At 37.2% G+C, this 26879-nt stretch overlaps 1 protein-coding gene across 1 annotated transcript; it reads left to right on the top strand.

Moving 5' to 3' along the window:
- Window positions 1-25270, top strand: LOC111262509 (ketosamine-3-kinase). The gene is made up of 9 exons (XM_022836814.2): window positions 1-351; window positions 4243-4368; window positions 4729-4777; window positions 12497-12579; window positions 14854-14983; window positions 15620-15744; window positions 20581-20727; window positions 24252-24386; window positions 24931-25270. The coding sequence occupies exons 2-9, from the start codon at window positions 4258-4260 to the stop codon at window positions 25051-25053; spliced, it is 903 nt and encodes a 300-aa protein (XP_022692549.1). The 5' UTR covers window positions 1-351; window positions 4243-4257; the 3' UTR covers window positions 25054-25270.
- The last annotated feature ends 1609 nt before the right edge of the window (window positions 25271-26879 follow it).

Genomic DNA, 26879 nt, shown 5'->3' with positions numbered 1-26879 from the left:
TGGTGGGATCAAAACAGTATGTTTATTGATAATTTGCATAACGATTGTATCGAGGTTTTAAATGCAAAAGCAGCGTTTAGCAAAATATCTAGTTGAGACAGATACATATGTACGCGTTCAAGAGAACGAAGAAAAGGTTGCATTTTGCGAGTCACGATCTTCCGTCGTGAACCATTAAAAATATAGAGGTGCTTGTGCATTAGTTAATGTTTTCGTGTATATATATTAAGCAAATCCTTCACGTCCATTGCTAGGGCGGAATTTCTTTATATTGTAAAGAGATTCTCCTGCCAACAAAATCGTTTCTTAACTTGAAAACTTTATCTCAGCTTTCAAGTCATTACTTAACTGGTAAGTTAGATTTTTATTTGGTATTGAAACAGTCTAAAAATGTTCTAATTCGAAAATTATTTGACAACGATTTTACTACAGATAATGCAGCTGGGTTATTCGGTACTTAAATTATTTTTGTGAATTTCTTCCTTTTTAACTATTACTTATATATGTGCGCGGAGACTGGATTTGAATCGACAAAAATTGTTCGAATGCTACTTGTTTCGCTTTTGTTTTTATAGTAGCAAATATTTTACTACAATTAATAAGACCATACTTCTCAACTAACTTGAATATGAACACTTAAATGTATATATAGGGTGTTTCGAAATTTAAGGTCAAATTTTGATGGAGCCTGCCCTCTTTTAACTTGTGATTGTAAGTAAAAAAAAAAAAAAGAACCTAATTTTTCTGATTCGATTTATGGTAGTAGTCCTAAGAGTATGTGTAAAGCTAGGATTGCTTTTTTTGTAGTGCCATCAAAGGCCAGCTGGGCTTGAGAAATAACGAAACAATTCTCCTGTGACGGGTGTTCTTCAATTAAAGCTTGTTAGTGGATTGATTCGACGCATTCTTTGCGAAAGTAACTTTGCGAAATTCTAGAAATAATTATGATTACATAAGTTTCTCACCAACTTAAGTTCGGAAGCATCAAAATAAGTTTTGTGGACCAGAACCTTTCCGAAAAAAAACAAACATTTTTGCGAAAGGTTTGTCAGTATTTAAGCGGCGTGTCACGCTAGAGTAATCGAGTGCTTAATTCGATATTCACAGAAACATCAAAGTTTTCTGAACCAGTTAGCCTTGTAGCGTTGCTATTTTCGACACTTCTTGTGGTATCAACAAATGACCTCACTAAAGTACTGACTGCCAATTTGGTACTCGATTATATACTAAAACATTACATTAATATCCCTTAAAATGGAAGCGTTTTACTAGCTGGATGAAAGACCAGAGTTATAGCTTTACGCGGATACTCGTTCAATCGTAATAAAACATTTTAGGCAATAGAATTTTAAATCTCAAAATTCAAACATAATAAATTAGCACTCATCATTGTTTAACGTAATACTAATAAATAATTTTAATAAAAGAAAAACTTGAAGCCTCTGTGCTCACATGCCTTCACTTTTTTCGAGGTAATATTTATTACAGGAATGCATGCTTACCGAAGTGATATCCGGCCAACCAGTTTTTAATAGATTTAGATGGCGAAAAAGTGAGTGAGCTATATTACTGTAGAGTTTCGACGATTGACGTCTAAGTATATTCGTTCGTGTTTTGCTTTTGGGATTTGTGTTCGAATTTGGAGGGCCTGATTAGGTTGAATTGGAGACGTTGTTGCGATGAACGATGCTCTTTGACGGATATAAGGGTTTCTGGCGTAGATACACTAATATAGTTTAATTTAGTTTGCTATGCAGATGTTGGCTCTGAAAGTCATCAGGCGAAATGCGCGTAACAAAGGCAGAAATATATTGATGACATTAATTGTAGTATAGTGAAATCACTGACGAGTATTATGAATGAATATAGTAGCCTATATGTGAATTTTGTGATAATAATTAACAATAAGGCCAACAAGATAAAATCGTTTGCATTACGTACAAAAATTACGTGGAAATTCTTATTATATGGATTGATGATTTATCATGCGCTGCTTAGTTAGCAGCAATTACTCGTTACTACAAAAACACCTTTAAGACGTGAAAATGACTTCTCTACTGATCAACTGATGTTTAATTGTTAATCTCGCTGCCGTGTAGTTATGATAGTGATTCTATATAGTTAAATATATCAAAATGTTGTTTCATATTATTTATGAATATATTATTATATAATTTTTAACTACAATAACTTCGAATACCTTATAAAACGTACATGTCATCAAAACATCTAGTGTTTTTGTCAGAGCCAAGGGCTACTTATTACTCTCTGTAGCAATGATTATTGAAAAAGGTTAATACCAGATTGGCCGATTGACGTAGAAGAAATGCGCTACCCATATATAGCATACTGATCTTATGCAAGTCTGCATTAGGAATGATCACATATAGATAGAGCATTGGGGTATATACATAGATTACATTTAGCTTCATCCACCGCAGTAATGTATTAGGTTGAAAAGAGAGCTGCCACATTGATTTACTACTGTGACAATAAGTTAGCATTTACAGTCATTTTTATGACTTTGTATCATCTCTCAACATATTCATCTATTTTTTGCCATTACGAATTTTTAAGTTTCGTGTTGAAAGACTTATCCGGCCAAGTTTTAAGATCCCTTTCACTGTCAAATGTGCAGTTTGTGATTTCATTTACCGGTGCACTGCAAAGGTAAAAATCAATCCAGATTTAAACAAATGCCGTAATACCTCCCACTCGAAGCCCAGAAGGCAGCTTCTGTGTGCCTTGTGTGGTCTCGCGTTATCATATAGCAAAGTGTCCTGACCTTTTTCGCTTGAAAAGCTTCATTGATTGAATGCAACTAGGCTAAATAAAAGTATCAAGTTAACTGTTTGGTTGATAAAGCAATTCTTAGTTAAGGTTTTGTAGTCCTACCACGGGAATGCTTTTTTTGGTTGAAGATTTGGTTAAACTCTCAGCCTTGGATTCTTTCTAGAAGCCACCGATTCCGATCTCTTGTTCATCCATCACCATTTCTCATCATCGAGCGCGATGTCAAAATGCAGCGTTAAGCCGAAATTTTTTGTTGGGTTCAAAAAGTTGAGACATCTAAGCTCCAAGCTGAGGACCTGAGATGGTAAAAAAAACGGTACTATGGCTATATATATCGAGTCGTAGTATCGCCTAATATATATATATATATATATATATAGTGTCCGCTAAAAAATGAAACAACAGAAAATACCGCATTTTTGAGCTCCACTCCACCCAATAAGATAATAATAATTTTTATCTTACATATAAATATGTCAGGCTGGTAATTGTGAGTGGTTGACGACCTTCCGTTTCCACGTAAGCTAATTTTTGTTTATACTAAACTTTTTTTTCTACGTTTTTTTTTGCTATACATGATGCATCATCTACAGTAACTAAATATGCTAATGTACATTCGTTTGTGTATTCTCTTCCTTACAATTACTCCGAAGCTTCGAGCCATACAGTACGGATAAATGGACTCAATTTTAGTCGAATATCTCATATGCATGCGATTTTATAGCGCTGAAGATGTGGATCGCGGTGGATAGTCTTTAATCGATAGATACTCCAAACGCCAGAATTCCAATATGTGCCAAGAAAACCATGGCGCACTTTTTCTCAGAAAATACTTCATACTTGTCATGAAGTAAATAGAACATACTTATAATGCTGTCCCGGGCCAGAGAACAAGCTTATTTTACATAAATTGTGTTTAAACCAGTATATTTAAAAAAAAATGTTTGATAACGTTTGAAAGTACTTTTACCGCAAAAAATTTAAGTGTAAGTCTTTTGATGTGGTTACCTCTGAAGTGAGCCGTGAAAAAAACTTGCGTTGCAAAATAAGGAGAAATCTGGTGCGGACGCCGATGGTATGAAGGATGTGAGCTAGCAACAAAAATGACTATTTCAACCTCCGTCTCTGCAAAGATGCGCTACGATTGTACGGCCTTGCGGCCTGTCGCGCGTTTTTCACTCGCGTAGTAGCCTCCAAAGGAACTTGAAATTCGAAAGTTGCAAAAAATCTAAGGGCCAAAAAACTTTCCGTTGACCATTCCCCATTGTAATATGCGATTTTGTTCCGAATTAGTGACCTTGGCACCCATTTAGTATTTGGTAATAATTATATATCAATAATTCATTTCGATATGCCTATAGTATCTACTGAAGAAAATAATATACAAAAGTGCACATTATCACTGGCATCAAACCATAAGAGCACAATAATTTTATCGATGTTTTTCAGATATTGAGTCATATTATGGAAGCGCGAATTAAGGCAGTATTGGGAACCAAGGTATTGAAACCGACTGGACAATATGGAGGTGGATGTATTTGTCAGGGCGAAGTGTACCAAACAGACAACGGAAAGGTGTGTACCTACAGCAACGATAAAGCATAGTGAATACAATATTTGCCGGCTTTGAATGTGTTGTCATACAACTACGGCTTTACCTTTTACCATTATAATAAATGATTAAAGCTCACTGGACGCAAATTCCAGGGATGGTAGGGTTCACGATTTAGAACTCATCCTTTGCCGAGTAAAAAGGCACTGATAATTTAAGAATAGATAAATAAATTTGAACTACAAAGACAATAACTAATATATATTACTTTATATAGTATACTATATATAATATATAGCATACCAGTAAGAAATGCGTTAGCTACTCTTTTATTACATTCATTCTTTTACATTCAACTAATTCAGATTTTCGTTTTTTTCTAGGTGTTCGTTAAGACGAACTATTCACCGAACGCTCGCGCTATGTTTGAAGGTATCCCGAACATTGTGTTATATATATTTAAAATTATATATATGTTGTTCTTAACTATATGTATTCTTACCTTATTGCAGTTTGTTCTCATCTTAACATGATATATTCTATCTACAAATACTGAAATAGAAATAACCGTAGATTCAAGCTGAGTCTTGCCAGACCTATAAAAATAACATAACATCTATTTAAAATATTATAAAGCCACGGACTGAAGGTGCACCCTGTTCCTAAAAGTATCCGTTAGGTCTATTCATCTACATATAGATGTTTTGCGCGTATATGGATAACGATAACTGTTCTTTAAAACAGGGTTTGCATGCCACGTTATATGTAATAATGTTTTTAGCGCCCGTAAGGCCCCCTACGACTATGCCGTTAAAACAGTATATGAAAAAACAATAAGCATTTTCCCACTTTTTGCGAACCAACCAGTGAAACTGTATAAAATTATTTTCCCATACTCCCGTGTCATAGGCAAGCCGCATTGAATTAAACTAAAAGTCAGATGAAGCATGATACACTGTTAAGACCTATAACTTTAACAAATATTTAGCCTAGAAAAAAAAAGTTGCAAAATTAACTTTTAAAAATACTTCACATCTGTGAAGGGAGTGATCTGTAAGATACCGGCAGTAAAAGAAGCGCATTTTCAGATGCATTACATTTGCTTGATTTGTTACATTTGAGACTTTTTTCATATATGTTTAGTGTCCTAAAACATTTTGTTTCCCATTATCGGTGTGAGTCGTTAGAAGCATTCTAAAAAGGACATATGTTCTAAACGGAACACGAGTAACAACTTTTGCTTTAGTTTTTAAAAGTATAAGATCGTCCCGTCCGAGCAGCGTCTCTAGTATGAAATATCGACAGCCATTGGACAAGAAAAAACGTTATTATGAGAACTATGTAGTAATTATGCTTCGGTTGCAAACAAGCGCTGCACAAACTGTAGCATGCCCTTATCCAGTCTATGTAGTACTTCAACAAGTTCAATACTTTGCAATAAAATTTGTCTCGCAAGTTTCATATTTCTTTAAGAGCCTTACTAAGTTAATTAATGTATATGAAAACTAGAACAAAACATCTATTCTGATTCAAATTGCATCTGCGAACCTCAATGCGAGGACAAATGGAGTTTATATCTACTCGCTCTATGAATTCACAGAAACTTCCGCTAGCTTTTGGTTTATGTGCATGGAGAGAACTGAGTAAATATACAACTAGATTTTTGCAGTTAATGCATTTATAGTTCTGATGTTGTAAGTTTTCGCAAGCTGAGATTGTCCTCGTTACGCTGTGGGCCTTTCCTGAATGACTTCCTTAGTAGGACTTTATGGTTTATATACGGGGCGATTTAACAGGGAGTAGAAGCTTAGAGTGACCTACAGGTTGAAAATCTTTTTTCGTTTCCTTAAGTAAACAACTTCAGGCAAGATAAGGTTGATCCCATTTGTATTCTCGCCACCATCAGCGCAGACGAAGTTTACCACGCTTTATTTTCGTGAGTCCTCCGGCAAACTATTCTTTCTCAATCGACACGAAGCTTTATCTGTGTATGCGCCGTAAAACAGACCTAGGGGATTTCAACTACGTTTTATAAATAGATCAGTTACTTTTTTATTAGGACATAATATCCGGAAATGCGTTGTGATTGTTTTTTGCAGAAATCCGTTCGGCAGTGTTTATAAAAAAAAAAAAACATTAATTTCTACCTTACTGGATATCATCTAGACTGATACTGAATTGACCTGACTGTTGGTCTAGAAAAACAGCCTGGTTTTGAATTGCTTTTAATTGATTTAGCGGTCGCCGAATACTTTAAACAACGACAAGGCCATGACTGCTTAAAGTAAAAGTGCTTAATAAGCTACAGTCTGGTAGACAGGGTTTAGCTAACTGCTACGTCGAAAGTGAATTGAAAGCCGTGTAATATAACCAAGTATGTGCCGATTTATGTGTGTAAACCTATGTGTGTTCACCTCAATGATTGTTAAATCAAACGAATCGCGAGTCAGCTTTTTAGTCTTATTTTATACATTATTGTTGAGAGATTTCTTTAGTTTGAGTATTGTATCAGAAACATTTCAATGTGGCCCAGCAGTAACATAACTATTAACAACTCTGGCAGAATGGATTTGATATTACTAACAAAATATTTGGTAGGGATTTGTCATAATTTAGTTACCAAATCGTGAAGGTAAACGCGCCAGTTGCCAAGGTATACTTCGTTTGTATGTATTCATTATGTTAAAGAAATGCAATAGACGGATTCGATTTTCGCAGTGTTTTAACCTAATGTAATTTCGATTTTTTCTTCTTATGTAGTTAAAAAGAATACGTAATAAATGGCATTACATAATATCAGTTGTCATATGTATCTTACGTAGTAGTATTTTTAATTTAATAATCTGATTATATCTAACTATAGCAGTACTGCGTGTAAAAACCTGTTCACGTTTAGTCGTGGCTTGATTGTATACATGTTACTGAGGCGTGTTTGGGCAGTTAGAGAAAGCATCTTCCCAAAAGGTACAAAGAACATCAGAATATAGGATGACCCATATCGCTCGGAACCAACATCACCGCCACGAAGTGAGAAAAAAATACCCTGAGCTAAGTGATACAGGCTTACGTCCGGTACTGCTCTGAACAGTGCTTCAGATCAAATCAGTTAACAGATGACAGTTGGGTGTCGCTGTAGCAGAAGCTTTCCCTAGTATGTTAATGGGATGCCCTGGTCTGAGCGGCTAACACGTATTTCTTCGATTGTATTAGTGTGGTTCTCTTAAGCAACGAGCGTGAAGACTACTGCTGCTTCAAATTTTAGCGTTGTCTGTTAATGAAAAATATCTTATGAAGATGAAAATATACAAATAGACAAGTGCAACAAATACAGAACAACAAGAAGAGCTTGCCAAGGAAGGCCTCGCTTGAGCCTTGTGAATTTTTTCTGACAGACCTACCATGGTAAGTTAAATGGTAACTTACCACGTCGAAGAAATTCACAAGACTCAAGCGAGGCCTTCCTTGGCGGGCTTCCTACCAAAAGGTGCTTAAGGCGCTTTTAGATGAGGGTATTGCTGAGGCTTAGCTCGAAATAATATGCAAGTATATTAACTTACCAAAGTTAATTCTATACAAGGTTCGAATTGTTTGAGATTCGAAAATACCATGAAGTCGCTGTGGCTCCTATCACCTATTTTAGCTAATTGTTTTTGGTCATATCAGATTGTTTTCTCTGCTTGTTTAGAACTGAGAAAATTGATCAGCTGTACAGGAACTTCTTGGAAACTATACCCGGATAATTGTAATAAACAAATGAAGTACTCTTACAGGGGAAACTTGTTAACTGCAAACGAGCACCCTCAGCAACACAAAAGGGAGGCTATGTGTATCTACAGCACTGAATAACCGCTAAAAAAACTAATGGCATAGTGAATTAATCATTAGAACATTAACCCTAAACATATACTGCAGTTGTCTAAAATAAAGGTGGTTGTTTACCTATGGCATTTCGGTAAACAGTCGAGCTTAGCATGGACGGTCCTGTCTTTACTACGCAGCGGGCAGTGATATACAAAAATTCACAACCCGTTCCATTACAGACGAGTTGAAAGATAATGAAGGGTCTATGGTGGCTTTATTAAAGTCAAATCAAGCTAGTGGCATCGACCGCAATAACTAATTAAAGCAAATGAAATCGTGCTTAAGAATGAATGTTAGATCATGGTCGACAGTTTCAAGGATCAGAAAAAGAGCCTAACAATGGAGGCGGTCACTAGATGTAGGTAAGAAACATCACAATCTAGTGCCCGATAAACACTCCATAAAAATAAGGCCAGCTCCTTTGTATTTGGAGCGGACAGCTTTGGGATTGCCGGATCTGGGAAAAGTCACGATTCTTTCGGTAGGCCCAGCTGAAAAAACTTACTAATCAAGTCTTGATTTTTCGCTCGGCTGTAATCGAGAAAAAATCGGAAGGTAACGGAAACATCTCAGCCGAAAGAAAATTTCAGTTTACCTTCGCATTCCTAAGAGCAGTCCGGCATAGTATGTTGTTAAGATATATGGCGGGGTGAGTTCGGTTGAAAAAGCCCCGTGGCGCGATACGGTTCACCGATTACATATTTGCCGGCTTTGCTAGTTACACGTCCAGTTTTGAACCGTGAAGAGAACCGTGACTATCGGAGTTTAGAAATTACGCGACGTTGTATGCAGATATGTAAATGCCGTAAAGGTAAAAGAAGTTTCACAGGCCTCCTATAAATTGTCGGCTTTCTTGACAATCAGGTATACAGTGCGATTTAAGCTGTGGGCTGACTATTTCAAGTCGAACTTATTGGACAAAAGAGATGAAAACTGTATTAGTCTTGAAGACGTAAATAGGTGCACTATAGAGAGATCAATCGGAGCCACAAAGGCTAAAGAGGACTAAAAGCTAGCAGAAGGCGTACCTACTGCAGAATTACAAGTCATCTAATTCAAAGAAGGGCACGTTGTGTGTATAGAAGAACTGCAAAAGGGTTGCCTATTTTCGTCCCCGCGATCAAGTCTTATCGTGTCAAAAAACGAAATGGAGTTAGAGCCGGAAAGACAAGGCCAAAAGGAACGTTTGCTTTCTCAAAGTAACAATGTAGCATTGGCAATAAACCTTTTCTAATAAACTATATTCGGCAGACTCCAGCGCTCTGCATGACTTGCTTCTAATAAACTCTCACATACGGTTTTTGAATGTATATGCTTTTTGACGATGTGATGACTTCTGATTCTATACCCTTGGAAGTGAGTTACCGCTTATAAGCTGCATTGGAAGATTTTTTATTTGACAAGTTGATTGTTTTATAGTCTTGGAAATCAGAATATAAAGACTAGTAACACTGAAAAAGTTTCATTGAAAAACCTAATCCCGCATAAGCTCAAGATTGGATCCTGAATAACGCTAACCTTATCCTTTAGCTTTAGGTTTAAATCGTGTTATTGGGTTGGACGGTTAATAGCAATGGACATCATACCAAAGGAGACTACCTAAAGTTTGAGAAACTTGAAGGGATCCATTCATATGAAGCAATTCAGAGGCTTTTAGCACCGCTTAATCCGTGGATTCCACTAACCGCAATGAGCTCTTCATTTGTCTAAAGCGTTAGCTTCCCAAAAGCGAATAGGTAAGATCGTGTTCGATTCAGATTATCGTTTCAAATATTTCAGGATACCGTTGATCCTAGTTGTCGATCCCTTGAATCGTCTTTTAGACTATCTTTGTGCAAACACAGGACGTAAAGAGCGATCAGATACCATTATTATTACTTCACGAAAGCAGAAAAGAACTACTCGACTTTGGTAAAAGAAGTACTGGTTATGCTCAAAGCTGTTGAGTAAGTCGAGCCTTACTGAGGCAACGAAAGTTCTGAGTTACAAGTCAACCTCAGCGTTCTGTAAAACCTGATCGAGGCCAGGTAGTGTAAACGGTCGAGGGCGAATTAGATTTGTCGTCTGTTAGAAGTCAAGTTCCCTAGGCTATCGCAGAGACTTGCGTACGGTCCATTAGAAAAGCAGGATGTCGCTTTCAGCTGCATTTTATTAATGCTATGGCAAGTGAACAAAATGGAAACGTTAGTTCAACAAGCTGAACGGGGAGATGTTAGACAATGCAAAAAAGGTAGCGTCGGATCGCGCGGCTCTGTTCAAGAATATAAGATTACATAACCGAGCATGATTGAAGTGCGTTCTGCTACAGGCTGGGAGCAAGTACCGTTGAAGCTCAGACAGACATTTGATTACCATGGATCCTTTGTAGAACTGGAACCTAGTGACTGTGAAACACCATAACCAGTTTTTCAGTACTACTATTAAATGTTCTCTCGCGTCTTTCAAAAGAACCGATGTGTCCGATGGCGAATGTACAACAAGGAACACGGTATTAATTGGCAATAACAACTTACTTTTAATCGAGGCTCGGTCCCAGAGGAAGTAAACGTATGACTACAGTAAACGGCAGAATGCGTACTTTCCTTGGGTGAGTGCGGGTCAGTCGAAAAAACATCAAATTATGTCAGAGTACTGTAAAGTTCTTCGCTGTGGCGAAACGTTTCAGAGATACGTTAAACGAATTCTACGCTCCGATTAAAAGTAGCTGAAAAAAAGCTTGCGTTTTTCAAGATATTTTTTTATCGTCAGAGGCAACGGTCTTCTTTGCGGAGAGACTGATGATTTCGTTGTATGAATATGAGGACTCTATGAGTGCTCTTTTCTTCTAACAAGTATACTGGGCGCTATAGCCAAGTAGCAAGTTCACCAAATTCCTAAGCTATATGGTGTCAATGACGAACCTATCGAATATCCATAAGCATCTGCCTATGAAACTGCCCGCTTGATTTGCTTAGCTGTGAACTGTTCCATCCACAATCGCAATCTCTACTACAGTTATCTCATAGCAACAACACTGCACTATTCTGATGTGAACGTAGCTACTCAATAATACAAGTAGAAATAGGATACATTAGTGAACTGGCTAGCACGCCATACAGTATACATATTGCCCTAACCATGGACTTCATTGATCGAAGCATCGATCACAGTACACAATTTTCTCTGCTAATATCATCTGTTCGCTAAATAAAAGGTGTCTCTATAACAATGAATTAAAATGTATGACGGGCAATTCATCTAACGGCTAATGAATGCTGTTACTCCTGTTGCTGACGCGACGGTCTGTATTCTGTCATATGAATGAGAATTCCCCTTACAGGTATCCCAATACTCCCTTATACGAAAACACTTTGCCCCTCATTCACTTTTTTTTTTCTCTGCAGGTTATGCCATTGCAATCGTTCTGGTTTTCTTCGTGTGCATCCAGTTACTTCTGTTTAGTTATGCTTGCACTCAGACCAGTTTGTTCTGTCTATCAATTTGTAACCTCTAAAATTACACTACCAAAATTAATGTAGCAGCCTCTCTTATAAATAATTTCAAACGGAGTGCCAATAGAAAAAAATAATGACAAACAGATCGTGTATATCATGCGGGTTGAGTCACATAGAGCCCGTGTTAAACACTATATAGATAAAAAGATTCCAATGCAAAAAAATGTAGGTCGAATAGTTAAAACAGATTCCGATGTAGGACTAAAAATAGAGAAAGGTATGAATTTATGGAGTGCTACTGCAATTAGAAAACATTGACTAAAATATTACCATTGTAGATAAGTCTATTCAAGCTCGACGTGAGGTTCAATGTAGTACGAGAGAGGCTTTGCGTTGAAATGTAAAAGAAGACATATTTGGGAAGGCTCGACTTTAATACACACTGGGCAGCCAGTGAAGCAAATAACAATAATAAAAATATTATACAAACAGTAACACATAGTACTCTTTCAGGATGAGAGAAGTAAACGCTAAGGGCCTTAAACGGTAGAACAATCGTAGGATGGAGCTATTATTTATAATCCTTACATTCTAAAGCACATTTGGCCTGCGGCTGTTGGCACAAAGCGAAACACTGTGACGGGTTCTGCCATCTTGCCTTATACCAAAGGCACCAGGTTATTTTAAACGTATTCGGCTCAATTCATTCGAATCAAGTGGCGATTGAAACGTCAAAGAAGAACAATAACACCCCCAATTAAACAGAAATCATTTGATTTCCTACTGTATTTTTCAGCAAGTATTTTGTCATATTGTACGAGCAGCAAAAATTATATTTCTTGCGAATTATTTTTAGGTGAGATGGCATCACTGGAGGCAATTCGATCGACACATACCGTTCGAACCCCGCTACCACTACACGTGATTTCTCTGGAGGAAGTTCGTATGACATCCTCGTTACATTGATTTCACTTTGTAGGTCAAGCTGCACGTATGGATACATGTACAAAAAGTGGTTTTCTGTGTTCTGGGCTAATAGTTTATAAGCGAAATGGACTGCAAAGATACTTGAATTTGAACATTTCAAATTCCAGTGGCCGAGAAGCCACGAATTTCCATAAACACTTGACTATAATCTTCCGAGAATGTATACACTTGCAAAAATTCCTCTGAAATTCTTCAGATTAAGGCTAAGTAAACTGTGTTAAAAACAGCTTAGTTTTTTTGTGTAGCGTTAGGAAGAAGTTTGCATTTTTACATAGCATTAGGAAGGAACGGGTACAACCTTTTCCGTCAATTTTAGTTTGGAAGCACTGGAAAAAGCTTAATCGATCGTCTGTGTTTCTTACGTAGTAGTCATGAAGATAAGTAACAAACTAGTGTATAGGCATCACATGTTGTGAAAATTGTACGATGGGCTTCGGCTCCAAGGAGTCTAAACTGGGAAATGTGTAGTACGTATTGCAAAACACTTGTATCGCTTACAGTGTAACAATTTACCGCTGAAATTTATCACTAGAAAAGTTGACCAGGAAATGATGCTCGTGTGGCGTCAAAACAGTTTAATTTAATATGAAATACGAAGTACCTGATTTTTAATACGCCAATAATGAGTTTTGTCAAATTCATTTTGTCCCAATTTCTCAGACGCTATACATATCATGTTTGCGTTCTAAGTTGTAAGCCATCACGCTATAGCCTTTTTTAGTAAATTTCTGGTAGTAGAATTCTACTATTCTAGTGGAATTCTGGATAGATCTTAAAGACTACCTTTTTGTTTAAAATTAAAAAAAAAACTATAGATCCCACGCTATAGTTTAGAATTACTGTTTGAGATTAGTATTAACAAGAAACATTGATAACTAAAACATGTTAAACATTTAAATCTGCGCAGCTCTTACGTTTTTGTGCAGCATGCGAGGAGTTACATAATTGAACTTTTGCGGTTAATATACTAATATACTTTTATTATGGTCAAATACGCCCGAAAAGTACTAAAGAACTCAGTCAGTACATAAATTCTCTAAAATGAAAATATTTTTTGCCTAATGTTAACAGATTTATCGCTTCGGGCCATTGCTTCCGAGATAAATTGAAAATAATGATTCTATCAATATCCCGTATATAAATAAGAAGAGACAAATGTATGCCCACGAATCTTATTTACTAATGATCCTGTAAGCTTAACGACCTTTACTATGTGTGGTCTATCATTTCCGTAAAGAAGAGTAATTTTATTTTGTCGATCGGGTTTTTATGTTGCACAACCTCACTTACTCGAAGCAACTAAGACATGTGTAGAGCCTTGTTAACTGTACTGTAATTCTTAAGCGTTCTCCAGCGTATAATGTTCTCCCAGCCCCACTAAACGTAAAGTTTTTTTTAGACAGAAATCTAGCCCAACTCTGGGCTCAAACGTATTTCTTCGAATTACCCATTTCTTTTGTGCTTTATATCTATGTGAAACAACCATTTTTCATTTGCTGTAACCATGAAGTGTAGAAACCCATTATTATAGCTGCACGTTGCTCAATATAAGGAGATCGTCGGAGGCCGCGTTTTCCTAAGCTCTTCACGAAGCTCATAAGGTACTGGAGTGAATGTTAAGACCCAAAATGCCTGCCAATAGCCATATCCTTGCAGTTCAGTCTTTTTGGCCAATCCATTTTCCGGTTTTTTTTTTAATACTTTTAGGTATGTATTCCATCTAATATATGTACTCATAATATCGCCACATAGTAAAACAATGTTTTACGATAACCTGCTTCAAGAAGTGCTCAGGAATATGATTTGGCGTAGTTGCTTCATGAATGAGGCACTTTCTTGTCAGGCAAATAAACCTAGGTTGTTTTCCCGAGGTGTGTGTATTTAATTTTCAAGTTCAGATTTTTAAAATACGGTCGTTCTTTCATCTCATATATATTTAACAACAAAGTACTGAAGAGCCGCCTGGAACTAACATGGAGTAAAAACAAACGAATTTGTCGACTGACAAGTTTGTTTTATTCGCGTTCAGATATCGTAGATCAGAATTACCTTTGGAGACATTGTGCGCAGAACACAAGAACAAACTAATTTTATAACAACTCATGAGTCTGCTGGTGTCCTCAACGCATATCCAGCTTCGAAACGTAGGAGAGACGCATTCTAGCAAAATACTAGTTAATGCCTTTTATAGCAATGATTTCATAATGTGTTCAACTTTTTGCTCAGACCGGCAAACAAGGAGCCGCGCTGGTCATGGAGGCTCTTGAAATGACAGGTGGTAAACAATGTCATGCAAAAGAGCTCGGCATAAAGCTGGCTAGAATGCATGATCACAATCGGATTCTTATAGAAAGCGGTAAGATTCAGCAATGGCTTAATTTTCGTTAGGTTAATTTTCAACACTTTTTGATTCAGAGTTAGACGTGTCAATAGGATAAAGTGTGTAGGTGTACATATGTTATACAAAATGTTATTATCATAGTCATAAGAGAATTGTCATATTAACGTAAAAATATGCAGCATATATTTTCCTCAATTTCTGCTTCTTTAATTGTCGTGCGTGATATGTTTTTGTGTACAGAAATGTTCTCTCGAATGGCGTGAATGAATAGCGTGGACGGAAAGATTCAGAGAAACTAGTCTTAGCTGAAGATTAACCTAGACTTTCGGAAGCGCTAACAAACCGCTCTATCTATCCTACATCTGTTTTACGCCCAACGCGTCCCTATACGCGTCCCCATTTTACATTTATTTAGTTACCTTCCTTGAAATAGGAATTGGCGTCAAATACATTTCATCACAGTAGGCGATTTTTCATAGTTTAAAGTATATGGATTTTCAGAAGCATTAGATTAAATATTCTACATATCTATATTATTCACGCATTCATTACTCATGGCAGAGATACGATCAAATCATGTAGCTTTTCTCTTAAAGAAGTTCTCTTATGTCTATAATTAGAATAATTTCTATATTTTTTTATGTTTTATAGGAGACGCTAGAGCCCAACGTCGATTTGGTTTTGCTATTACTACCTTTTGTGGAGCCATACCGCTGGACAACTCTTGGAAAGACGACTGGATATCATTTTATACGCAAAACCGCATTGAGCTTCAGGTATGCTGTTAGTTTATGCAAATCAGCTCTTAATATAATTGTGATATATGGTATTTCTTTACTTGGATCTATAGTATATATAGCTACGTGCGGAGTGTTCTGTAGATCTGTACATGTGTAAAAAAGGTATTTACACTTAATTATTTTTCGAACTTCTGTGGAAACTGTGCTAGTAGATGAGAGCGCTTTTTCTTCGTTTAAAAAGCTCTATCAATAGCAAATTGCCGTAAGATTTTTAACAAGCAACATAATGGGTATTATTTAATAAGAATATTCAAACTTGGAGACTGTTTTTTGTTTTGTCCCAAAATACAGTTTTTTTTTCAATTTTATGCTGATGCGCGCTAATCAGTCTTGCTGAAAACTCCCTACGTATAGTGCTCATGAGCTGCTATGAGCTTTTTTCTTTGTCACTTGGTAAAGAAAGTGGTTAAATGGTCAAATATAATAAAATGCGTTTTCGGTGCCTTAAAGTAGCTAACAACGGAAGCCATTCTCCGGTATGAAAACTCGAATTTTAGGCTTAAGTCTGGGACGATTCAAAAAATGGTCAAGACATGCATATATATGTTTTCGTTATTTTACAGGATCACTTTTTCTAGTATAACAATAAATATTTGAGATAGAAATGAGAAAAAGAAGTGAGTAGGAAAATATGTCGACGCGTCTTTTCCTTTGGGCTAAGATAACTTAAATCCCATTCCAAATCTCATAATCTTCAGCAAATTCTTATAGAAACTGTTTTAAGTTAATCTCTAAAGATAATTAATTCTAAACGCATATAGCGTGGGGTTTTGTTATTAATTTTAATTATCCCGTACTATTAATTAAATTATACCATACTTAAGTAGAAAGCGCACATGCCAATGTTTTTCTATCCGTTTTTTTTTATTTCAAGTTATTGTTTTGGGTAAAAAATATTTTCTGAACTTTAATTTCCATCCATCATTCTCGCTCTAAATAAATACATTATAATGATTTGTAATATTGGCGGTAATTTTTCACTACATCTCAAGAATCGAATGTTTTCAAATTGATTGATAATTCGACGAATGTCGGAATGGCATTTTTCCTCATTTCATTTTGGCAAGAAAATTTAGGAAATAATGGTTATTTGATGCATGGATAACGGCCATCAATTGAATTGGAAATAAATATTTCTCAAATATTAGATAGAACAAGTAAGCAGTTCGGTATTGTTATTGTTCGGTGTATTGCTATCGCTTTGGCACAAAACCTTAACATTAACAAGTTATTGAATACAGCCATAGTAAAGGTTTTACAGTAAATACACTTTAAGGTAAGAACCTCGAATTAGAAGTCCGGACTCATAATAGGTTAATTGCTAACTTCATAAGTGTAATATTTGCCACGCGGTGAGTTTCCATATATACAATGCAGCTTATGAAACATCTATCAGAGGAAAATAAGTGGAAAACGTCGTTTTCAAGCTAGCATTTTTCATCGTCTTGAATTTATTCGCCAGGCGATACGCGTTTATTTCGCCTCAAATTCCTACTCATCTCTTGCAGAGTGGCTGTAACGCACTCTCGACTAGGCTTCGGAGATATAAATATTGAATGCCCTGTCGAAGTACAATTCTTCCGGCTGGAATCGAAAAACCGGGCTATATAGAATCGAATTTTTCCTCTATAGGCGCTTGGCATTGGGTAGCCTTTAAAGTAAACAAAAAAAAAAAAAAAGACGAAAACCGTCAAAGTGAAAAAGTAATCTGAAGCTCACGAAAGATGCAGCTGCGAATGATACAGAGCATATGAACTAACGCACAAAAACGACTGCCACGACATAAGGCCTTATCAAATCTTTAGAGACCTGACGAAAAAGAGAAAATTTCCTAGCTACCAACTGCTAACCAGAAGGACACATGTAAGGGAATGTGTGGCTACGAAGCTGAGCGTGAGCTTCATGGTTTCAGTAGCCCCGTTTATTTCAAGGATCTCAAGAGCCGGGAACTGTAAGGCACTCCTAACCAAAGGAAAGTCTTCATGCAGTGAACTGGGAGTAAGCAGACAGCAAGTGCAGGTACACTAGAACATACAGGGATCCCCGATTAGAAAAACCATTACTTTAAATGTAACTAGCGCGCATAGTCGGAGATAACCAACCGTATTTGTTTGTTGGCAGACATGGCACTTGTGCACAAAGTCCCAAGACCAAGCTAAAAATCCTTTTTTCTTTTATCTGCGGGCAGTTTTCACCTGACGCTTCTAGCAACAGATGCTCAACACTGCGACTTCGGGTGGTTGTGGAAGCATCAATACTTTCGGTTTGGCATGGTAAAGGGTGCTGCTCTTCGGGTCGAATTAGCCCACCTTGTCTCCTTTTCTAGCGAAATATTTTGTTTTCAGACATGCTGTTGTCGATATCTAGAGAATAGTCAAGGAGGCGTGCCGGATACGGGAAATAGCGCATCCGCATTGCCGTTTGCGATCCTGCTGCTGTGATTCAGTTAAACTCGTATTGTAACAACTTCCGAGTTTAACGGTATACTTTGAACTCCTGCTTTGCAATCAGTAGTACAGTAGTAATAGATTGTTACCGCAAATAAGCGGCGGAAATAGAGCCTGGGATGCGCGACAAGTGTATGCCATTTGACTCTTTGGATCGAGAAACATTCTATTACTGTCCTAGCCGTGTCCTTATATTGGATGAGGGCCTCCATTAAGAACGGTGCCACTTAATGAATCCTATATTGTCGTTAAGGTACAACGCCATCTGGCATCTCACTACTTACGACGTAGAGTAAAAGCTAGTAAAATGTGCTGGTTGCGTTTGTTAACACACCTTCTTGAAGGCACCCTCCCGGATTGATATAAGCTACCAAAGGTGCTGAAAGCGCTTCTTCTTTGTTATCTGAATATATTAAATATTGTAATACTGTTTGTAAGTATCTGCAGTTGACTGCTTGGAATTGTCCAATACGTTGAGCAATTTAGAACAAGAGCGTCGGCATATGCACAGCGCGGCACTCTCGGGTGTTACATTGTATACAACCAAATTACATTGTGGGCATTTGGTGACGTGAGTTGAGAATACATTTGAATTCATTGTATTAATATGAAGGCTGAATGCCCTTCCGTTGGGTCGGAATAAAACATACCGAAAGGCGTCCTTTCTATAACCGAACGCAAAAATCTATAATTATGGCAAGGTATAATATGAAACTTCTATATGAAGGTGCTCAAAAAGTGTATGAGTATACGCTTAGCGTGCATGAGTTAAACATTTGGGTAGCAATGATAGGATATTTATATATTAAGGCCGCTATGTACGACTTATAAGAAAAAGAACGACTATTGCCACAAATGTCCCAGGAGAGTAAGGACTGCTCCAACACTAAACAAAGGGTGTGAGAAGCATAATATATATAACGGCAGGTCCGTGTTTGAAAATTATTGCCTAAGCCTTTGTAAGTTATATAAGGTAAGCTAAAGGTCAAGGCCGGTTTTTCCCTCTCCAAAGAGGGATGAACATAGGTTCATCAATAACCGAGGGCTAGCAAATTATCGAGTAAAGAACGCAGCGGTACAGCCTGGGGCAGTGCTTGTGTTTTATATCAAAATGAGGAATCTATTAAGGTGGCAGTCCGCAAGTAGATAGAATACAGTACGGACAGCAATTCTTGTGGTTAAAAAACACCGAAGCAACAAATTCAAAGAGACTGGCTCACTCACAAATAAAGGACATCTGGAAAACCACGATTCGGATGAGCAAACAGTGTAGGTGCCTTTCCAAATAGTGAGAAGAAGCATTAGATGCAAACAACCCATGGGTTCAACAAGATTGGTCTATTTTTTAAACGACGCGGAAACCAAGGAGCTTCAAATTTCGTGTCTAGGCCGGCTAGTCTCAATATATGGCGGTGACATCGAGCGGCCTTTCGGTCCTTGTGATTTAACTACTCCTGTTTTTTTCTCTGGGGTTATATGAAGGAAAGGGTCTATGGAATAACATCGACCGCAATAAATAAACTTGATCACTGCGTGAGCGGAAGTAATGTTGAGATCGTTTTTTTTTGCAGAGGCGTAATTCAAAATTGAGTTAGCAAAATACATTGAGCTATGTAAGCAGTTCTTGGGAGGACACTTGCTGTACACTGTTTTCCACGTAAAGTGTAGATTAAGCCCGCTGGGCTGGACTAACGTTAAAATAAAAATTTCATTTTTGTTTTCCTTTCCGGCTATATTGGAATAGACTCTGCGCTTCTAGGTTACACGATTTATCGTTGAAATCGTTTCTTTTTTTTGCATGGACTAGATAAACAAAATATTTGATCAAAGTATCCGCTTCTTGACAAAGTAAAGGGATAGTTTGCTTTTGTAAAAAATTATGTCAATTTATTGCGAGAATTTGCTAGCCCGTAGTCATATAACTTATCACCACACTTCGAAATTGCATCTGTATAAACAAGCTACATCTTCGTTTGTACGTGGTAGCACTAATTCATAAAGTAGCATTGCACCTTCATATAATTTGCACAGGAAACAACGCTTCATTAATTGTTGTGCCAATAAATGCATTGTAGACATGCATTGCTATATGTAATAGTAGATAAAAGCGTATAGTATGTATTGGATATCAAGCGGAAAAAAGCCGAAATGTTCAAGATTCAGTTGTATTTTTGCACTTTTAGAGTAAGACAGGGCTGAAATATCATAACACCTGCCTATAGGTTTTTGAGAATAAGATTTCTAATTTAGCCCTTTCATGTTTAGCGATCTGAAGAAAAAGAGCCTTCTTTAAGTACCGAACAAAGCATGCGCTAATCGACGAGTAAAAGTAACCCGTGCTCAACATCTGAAAACTTAATTTCAGGTTAAGATGGTGGAAACAAAATATGGAGATCGTCAGGTTCGTGAGCTTTGGACCCAGTTGGAAAAAAAAGTTCCGAAGTTCTTTCAAGGGATCCAGATTGTACCTGCTTTACTTCATGGTGACCTATGGTTCGGCAATAAGGCTGAGGTGATAAGATTGACGTTTGCGCTTTTTATGATAAAACCATATAAAAAAATACAAAAGGACGATAGGTGTTTTAGGTATACTCTTTTCTACAGTAAAATTTCAAAGCAGTAGCAATTTAAAAGCGTCAGTAATGCAGAAAAGGCTTACGACGCGAAAATTTAATATACTGAGTAGCGAATGACTTTAAAACGATTAGGCTATAAAACGAAGGAAGGCGCTAAAATAATTGTACATGTGTTGGGCAGTAGATACATTTATCGGCATGTACTACCTGGCATTATTCCTCAACTCGAAGGAATAGTGTTTTTTTGGCTGGCACATATGTTTTACCTGTTAAAAAAAAAAAACACATGGCACACGAGGGGAGCTTCCTAGGCATCTTATTTACCTAGAATGATACAATGAACCGAATATTATTGTAAAGCAGACATTTGAACAAGGGCGCGCATTTTTCTTCATGAGTAATCAATTTAAGACGCCTATATGATGGTTAATTTAGTTCCACCTGGTGATATTATATAAACTTCGTCCGGCCGGATGCTCGGGCGAATGAGCTTTCATTGTCAAAAATCATGCCTCATCATGAAATACTAATGTTTTTTTGAGAATAGCGGAAGAAGTGCAATGCTTGCCGATTTCGGCTTACAATAGATTGGAACGAAGCCGCCCACAATAGAACCTCTATTTGCGAAAATATAGCGCTGTTGTACTGAAATGACAGTTCATAATGGGTGGACGGCCTTCGCGGACTATTAGCCTGTGTTACTGGAAAAAGGTTATCTTTCGTGAAAATGTCTTCGTTTAGCAGAAAAACTCTGCGTAATCTTCTATTTAGCATTACTTGCTATCGCAAATTATGCTTTGTGCGCCTTTCTTGCGATTCGGATACGTTAAAGATTGAATAAAACCGAGGCATGCATGATTAGTCCAAAAAGGCGAGCCCCTGCCAGGTCTAAAGATTGTAGCTTGTTTGGACAGTGTAGAGAACATACGATGATCTGGGCGCCAATTTAACTACACTGAAGGCTGTGTGAGTCTCGTGGTTATTTATGGTTAACACGCATGGTTTGTCCAGGAAACAGCGGATAAGTCCATTGTAATCCTTAAAACGGTTTTGAAACACTGATCCATCCAAACTGGTTTGCAGCTTTTTGAGTTTCGACGGGTGCGCCCATTCGCATATGTTGTTCTTAAGTGCAGCCTTGAGAAACATAAGGATTTGCTTAAGGACACAAAGACGACCAATAGAATGTTTTTTGTTCTTAGATAAAAAACAAATTTAAGATACTTTCTTTTCTTTAACTAGCGATAGGCCTGCATAAATTTGTAACCCAGCTAAATTAAAACGCCACCCCGACAAGGCCCATATCGGCCAGTACAAGTCACTTTCAATTTATTTCTTGAGCAATAACTATCGATACTTCGCATAGCGACGTTTTAACTGAATTAAAATATTTTTTGGAAACGAAAAAAGAACGAGCCTGAAGTGTGCGTTAAGCTACTTAATAGTGTTAGCTTACAGAGCCATTTTCACATCGGCTTAATACACTCAATAAAAAGGAAAATAGCAATTTTACTAGATATGGACAAGTGGGGTTCTGAAATTGCTCCCGAGGGGATGTTTTTCGGTAGCATGATCTACAGTACCTGTCATGCCTGTATAACACCTTTTGTCCGTGCCACCCCTATTAACAGCTTTCTGTAAATAAATATACTTCAAGGCACATCGTTGTGAACTGTGAAGAAGTTGAAGACTCATCTATATTAAGCGCAATATATTTCACATATATTTTACCTAGCGCTTCTTCATGTATCTGCCTAAATGCAAATCCCGCGTAATTCAAATACGCTTAGCTCTCCTGTATTGTCATAGAAACGGTGAACCGCGTGACGAGCATCACCCGCAACAATTCCATAGCCATAATACAGCCAGATCAAATAGAGCAGGCCTGGGGTTCTAAGTATATTGCATTACCATGTTTTTAGCATACTGCTCGAAATATTTGCTCCGAAAAATGAACATTTATCGGACAAGCGTAAGGACTAGCCACGTTATTATTTAGTAGGAAGTCGTATTTGCTCTATTGCTTAGCAGAATGTTTGTTTCTTGTTTTTTTTTGTAGTTAAGCGGTAAACTTAAACTAAGATCACACCTCTAGTCTTCTTTGCAAGTTAAAGGGAAAAAGCTTCATAAAGCTAAATATACATTACAGTTTTTTAGAAACCTTTTAGTGCGGCATGTCGGAAACTCGGTCGAAGCTTTACCACGTAAGCGAGTACGCTACATGGCGACGAATTGCGAGAATATCTATGCAAACTGAACCGGAGGATAGTATCTCTATACGGACACAATAATGGGCCATTTCTACTAAGAGTTTTAGCTGCTCTTCAACAATTCATTGTTACTATCTGCAAGTTCGAAAACATCGAAAAGACTCGTACGCTGTGGGATGGTTGACACGTATCGGTTCATTTTGTGGTAAAGAAGCACATATGGTCTTTACGAACTATGTTTTGCAAAGCAAAAGGGTCTTCAAATGGCTACTTGTTAATAACCCAATAACTAACACGAAGTTCTTCTCTTTGTATTAAACTACCTCCCAGAGCTAATGCTTTATTTCTGAACAAATTTCGATATTCTGCTAAGGGCACCATGAGTCAATGGCATTACAGAAAATCTGTTGATTACTCTCATAGTAGTAATGTTTTTCGTTACGGCGCACTGTATGCATGCAGTAAGAACCCCACGCTTGTCATGCAACAAGGAACGCTATATCATAAAAGCAACCCTATCTAAACAGCTCTACTACTTGGCAATATAGCTTGTCGTGTCTTTAAAGGGCGTTTACGTCAGACTGTAACATCTTCCCTTAAACCGTTTTTCTCGAGATATCGTAGCCCTTTAATATTCTCTAACTCCAGTTAATATGTGGCCTGCTTAAGCCGACGATTGTAATCCTCTACAGGTAACCTGCTTTTACTCCCTGCTTTTCATTCAGTGGAATGATTTCAGAATGGTTCCGCATCGTAGCTCAGGCTATGCGATCGCCGACAGTCCTTTTGCAAAACGTCCTTGTATTTCACTATCATAACAATCACCTATCCTCAATTTTTTCAAGTCAAGCCACGGAAAGTGATGCACCCAAAGGACTTCGTTTAATGCCTGAAGTGCTTACCATTCTGCGTCTTTGTGACGTTAAGCATACCTTACTATTGATTTTTGTCGAGCGCCATAGATAGAGAAATTACATATGCGACGCGAACGGCAGGTGCTGGTTAGAAGCTTAGACAAACGTGTAAAAAGTAAAGGAGACCAGCACAAGACAAAAAGCCATCATCCTAATTTGACCCGCCTAATCCTTTCGGAGTTGGCAGATTCGCTTCTAGCAGTTCAATATATTTAAGGTACAAAACGCTTCAACGAGAAACCTGTAGCTGTTAGTGGTAAAAATGTAATCACAGTACAATACCGTATTACAATATTGTCGAAAATAATGTTGTTTTTGCTTGTTTAACAATTACAGTTGGCGAATGAATCCGTTATCTTCGATCCTGGAAGTTTCTTTGGTCATGCAGAGTTCGAATTTGGAATCATGCAAATGTTCGGAGGCTTTAGCCGAGAATTTTACGAGGGTTATTACAGCGTACGACCTAAAGAGGTATTATTGGTTTTCCCTACAAGTTATATATATATATATATATAGAATCGCCTAGTTTCTACAGTGGTATTTTGGTCGTAACATAGGCTATCCAGATCCTTGTATTAAACCGATTAGGAATATATTTTATTTCAAGTTTTGGCAAATTCATTGGAAAGTATAATGCACTACAATTACATACACCCCGTACTCCTGTATTAAGAGTTTGACGTGAACAAAAGAAAGCGCCTAATATTGGCTTTATTGCGTTATTCAATACTGCCTTTGAACTGAAGTGTCTGAAAATAATTGATGTATCTCTATTAGTAATCAATTTATTATTTTCGTTATCTCGAAGCTAAAGAGACAGTGGCAAAACCTAATATTTGATATGCTAGAGAAGCCTATTAAGGTAACACCGAGGAAGTTCAAAGCACAGTTTCTTTATGAAAACGGACTCCATGTCCAACTTATCAATTGTTCACTATATCTACATAGTTTTATTCAGTTAAACAATTGTCCTGTTCAAGGATCACAATTGCTGTTTTTGTTAATAATGTTACAGAACGGCTTCGAGAGACGCTGCAACTTGTATGAGCTTTTTCATCAGTTAAATCATTGGAATCATTTTGGATCTGGATACAAGGGCTCTACGATTGGCCTGCTGAAACGATTACTTGCTGAGTGATCTATCATAATGTACCATTCAATGCTGTGAGGTCAGAGAAAAAAAAAGCAATATTCTAGGAAGAATAAATACAGAAGGAACAATAAATGCATCTATAATAAAGTATACAAAAAGACGCCCCTACTCTCACAGATCACCACCAACTTGTTTGAATAAATATATATATATATATAAATATATATATAATGAGGCAGAATGATAAAGCGCGTCTGTAGTACTCATTGCGTTGTTTCCGTGGTACCTGCACCGAAACCTCATGGCTCTCCCTCCGTCTATATGATCACTAGAACTTATCTGGTACTGCCACACTAAGCACGAATCATTTGCAAAAATATCTTATTGCATCATTTTACGAAAGGTTGGAAGCTCTAGAGGATTAACTACAATATTTCAAATAGAAGTATAGATTTCTGTGATTTTCATTACAACCAGAACTGAGAAAAACAGAACTAAGTTATGGCCTTGGCCTATCTTCAGATTTTAAAATGTGATTTAGATTGGCTATATGCCTCAAAGAAAGCGCAGACAGCGTAGCTAGTCTTCCCCGAACTCCCTCGAAAAAGTCACTGAAAACGTGCTGCAACCCGTAAAAGAACTTAACCCAACATACATCGACGTATTCTTGTACCTTACAAACACGGCTGTAAATTTTCGAAATTCTAAATATCTCGAAACAGATTTGACTTCTGATTTTACTGTCATGTCGGTACTTCGCGCAAGGAGGTACTTTGTGGGTTCGCACATAAGGTTCGGCGCATATAAATTATTTCGTTTATTTTTTATTATCTCCCGCTTTACGTTTTCCTTTGCCACAGTGTCAATTTCTCACTAAACTCATTGTTACCATTATTATTTTCCCATTCAATTTCTCGGTCTTCCAGTACTTCATGTAAATAATTATATTTAAAGAATGATGAATTTTATCGTTTTTTTACTCAAGCTACGAACGAGAACAAAATTGCCATTTGGGTAAGGCGGTTCTGGCAAAATTGTACCCAATCAGGGTTATAATATTCACCTTCAGTTAGCTAACGTCACCATGTTTATATTGAATATGCGGGGCCATCTTTTTACAATTTTTTTTACAACTTTTTACAACAACAAATTTTACAATAATAGGCTGAAAATGAGCATACCTGTACATACTATAATTTTGCATAGTACCTCGATATAAAAGTGAGTAATATTAATCTCACCTTTTCAGTTAAATATAATTTTGGATTATTATGCTTAGTTGATAGATATAAGGTCGGAAAGTAAGTAGTACATTTAAACGCCCCGGAATGGAAAAACTAGTTTATGGGCGTGTTTTTTTCCTGTATAGGGAGTTTAATTTTACTACATGTGGAAAAGCAAATGTCTTTGCAGGGACTGCCAGTATGATTCGATCTGTTTTGCATAGTTCTAGCCATGGTCCTGTATAATTGTGCATCAATTTCACCAAGAACTTTAAGGGTATGGTGTTTTAGGCCATGACTGTTTCCGGCGTTGTTTAATGGACCTTATTCTTTCCGTAGACCCTACAAGTCAAAAGAAAACAAATCACAATACGGGGTGGCCATTCGATATTACCTGGCAAATTACCTTATGTTGTTGAAACAAGAGATGGTTCGCATAATACCCTTATGTTGGTCCACAGAAAGATGTAATTCTTAGTACAAGACGCGTCGCAATGTGCTTGCCGATAGATCGAGCTGTTGTGCACGTCGTTGAATCGGCATATATGGTCTTCTCCACGGTAGCGATGTTTATTTCATATGAGTTTGTACAAAAAATGCTTCAAATTGAACCGCTATGTCATTGCAAATTGGAAAAGTTTTTTTCTT

This window comes from Varroa jacobsoni, unplaced genomic scaffold (genome assembly GCF_002532875.2).
Source record: "Varroa jacobsoni isolate VJ856 unplaced genomic scaffold, vjacob_1.0 scaffold_670, whole genome shotgun sequence".
NCBI classification, from domain to species: Eukaryota; Metazoa; Arthropoda; class Arachnida; order Mesostigmata; family Varroidae; genus Varroa; species Varroa jacobsoni.
This window is presented reverse-complemented; position numbering and strand designations above follow the sequence as displayed.

What these genes read in the sequence shown, in the direction of transcription:
- LOC111262509 (XM_022836814.2), top strand. Translation starts at nt 4,258, where the DNA reads ATGGAAGCGCGAATTAAGGCAGTATTGGGAACCAAGGTATTGAAACCG. An exon ending in AAAACCGCATTGAGCTTCAG is followed by an intron (nt 15,745 to 20,580) that starts GTATGCTGTTAG and finishes ACTTAATTTCAG; the next exon opens with GTTAAGATGGTGGAAACAAA. An exon ending in ACAGCGTACGACCTAAAGAG is followed by an intron (nt 24,387 to 24,930) that starts GTATTATTGGTT and finishes ATAATGTTACAG; the next exon opens with AACGGCTTCGAGAGACGCTG.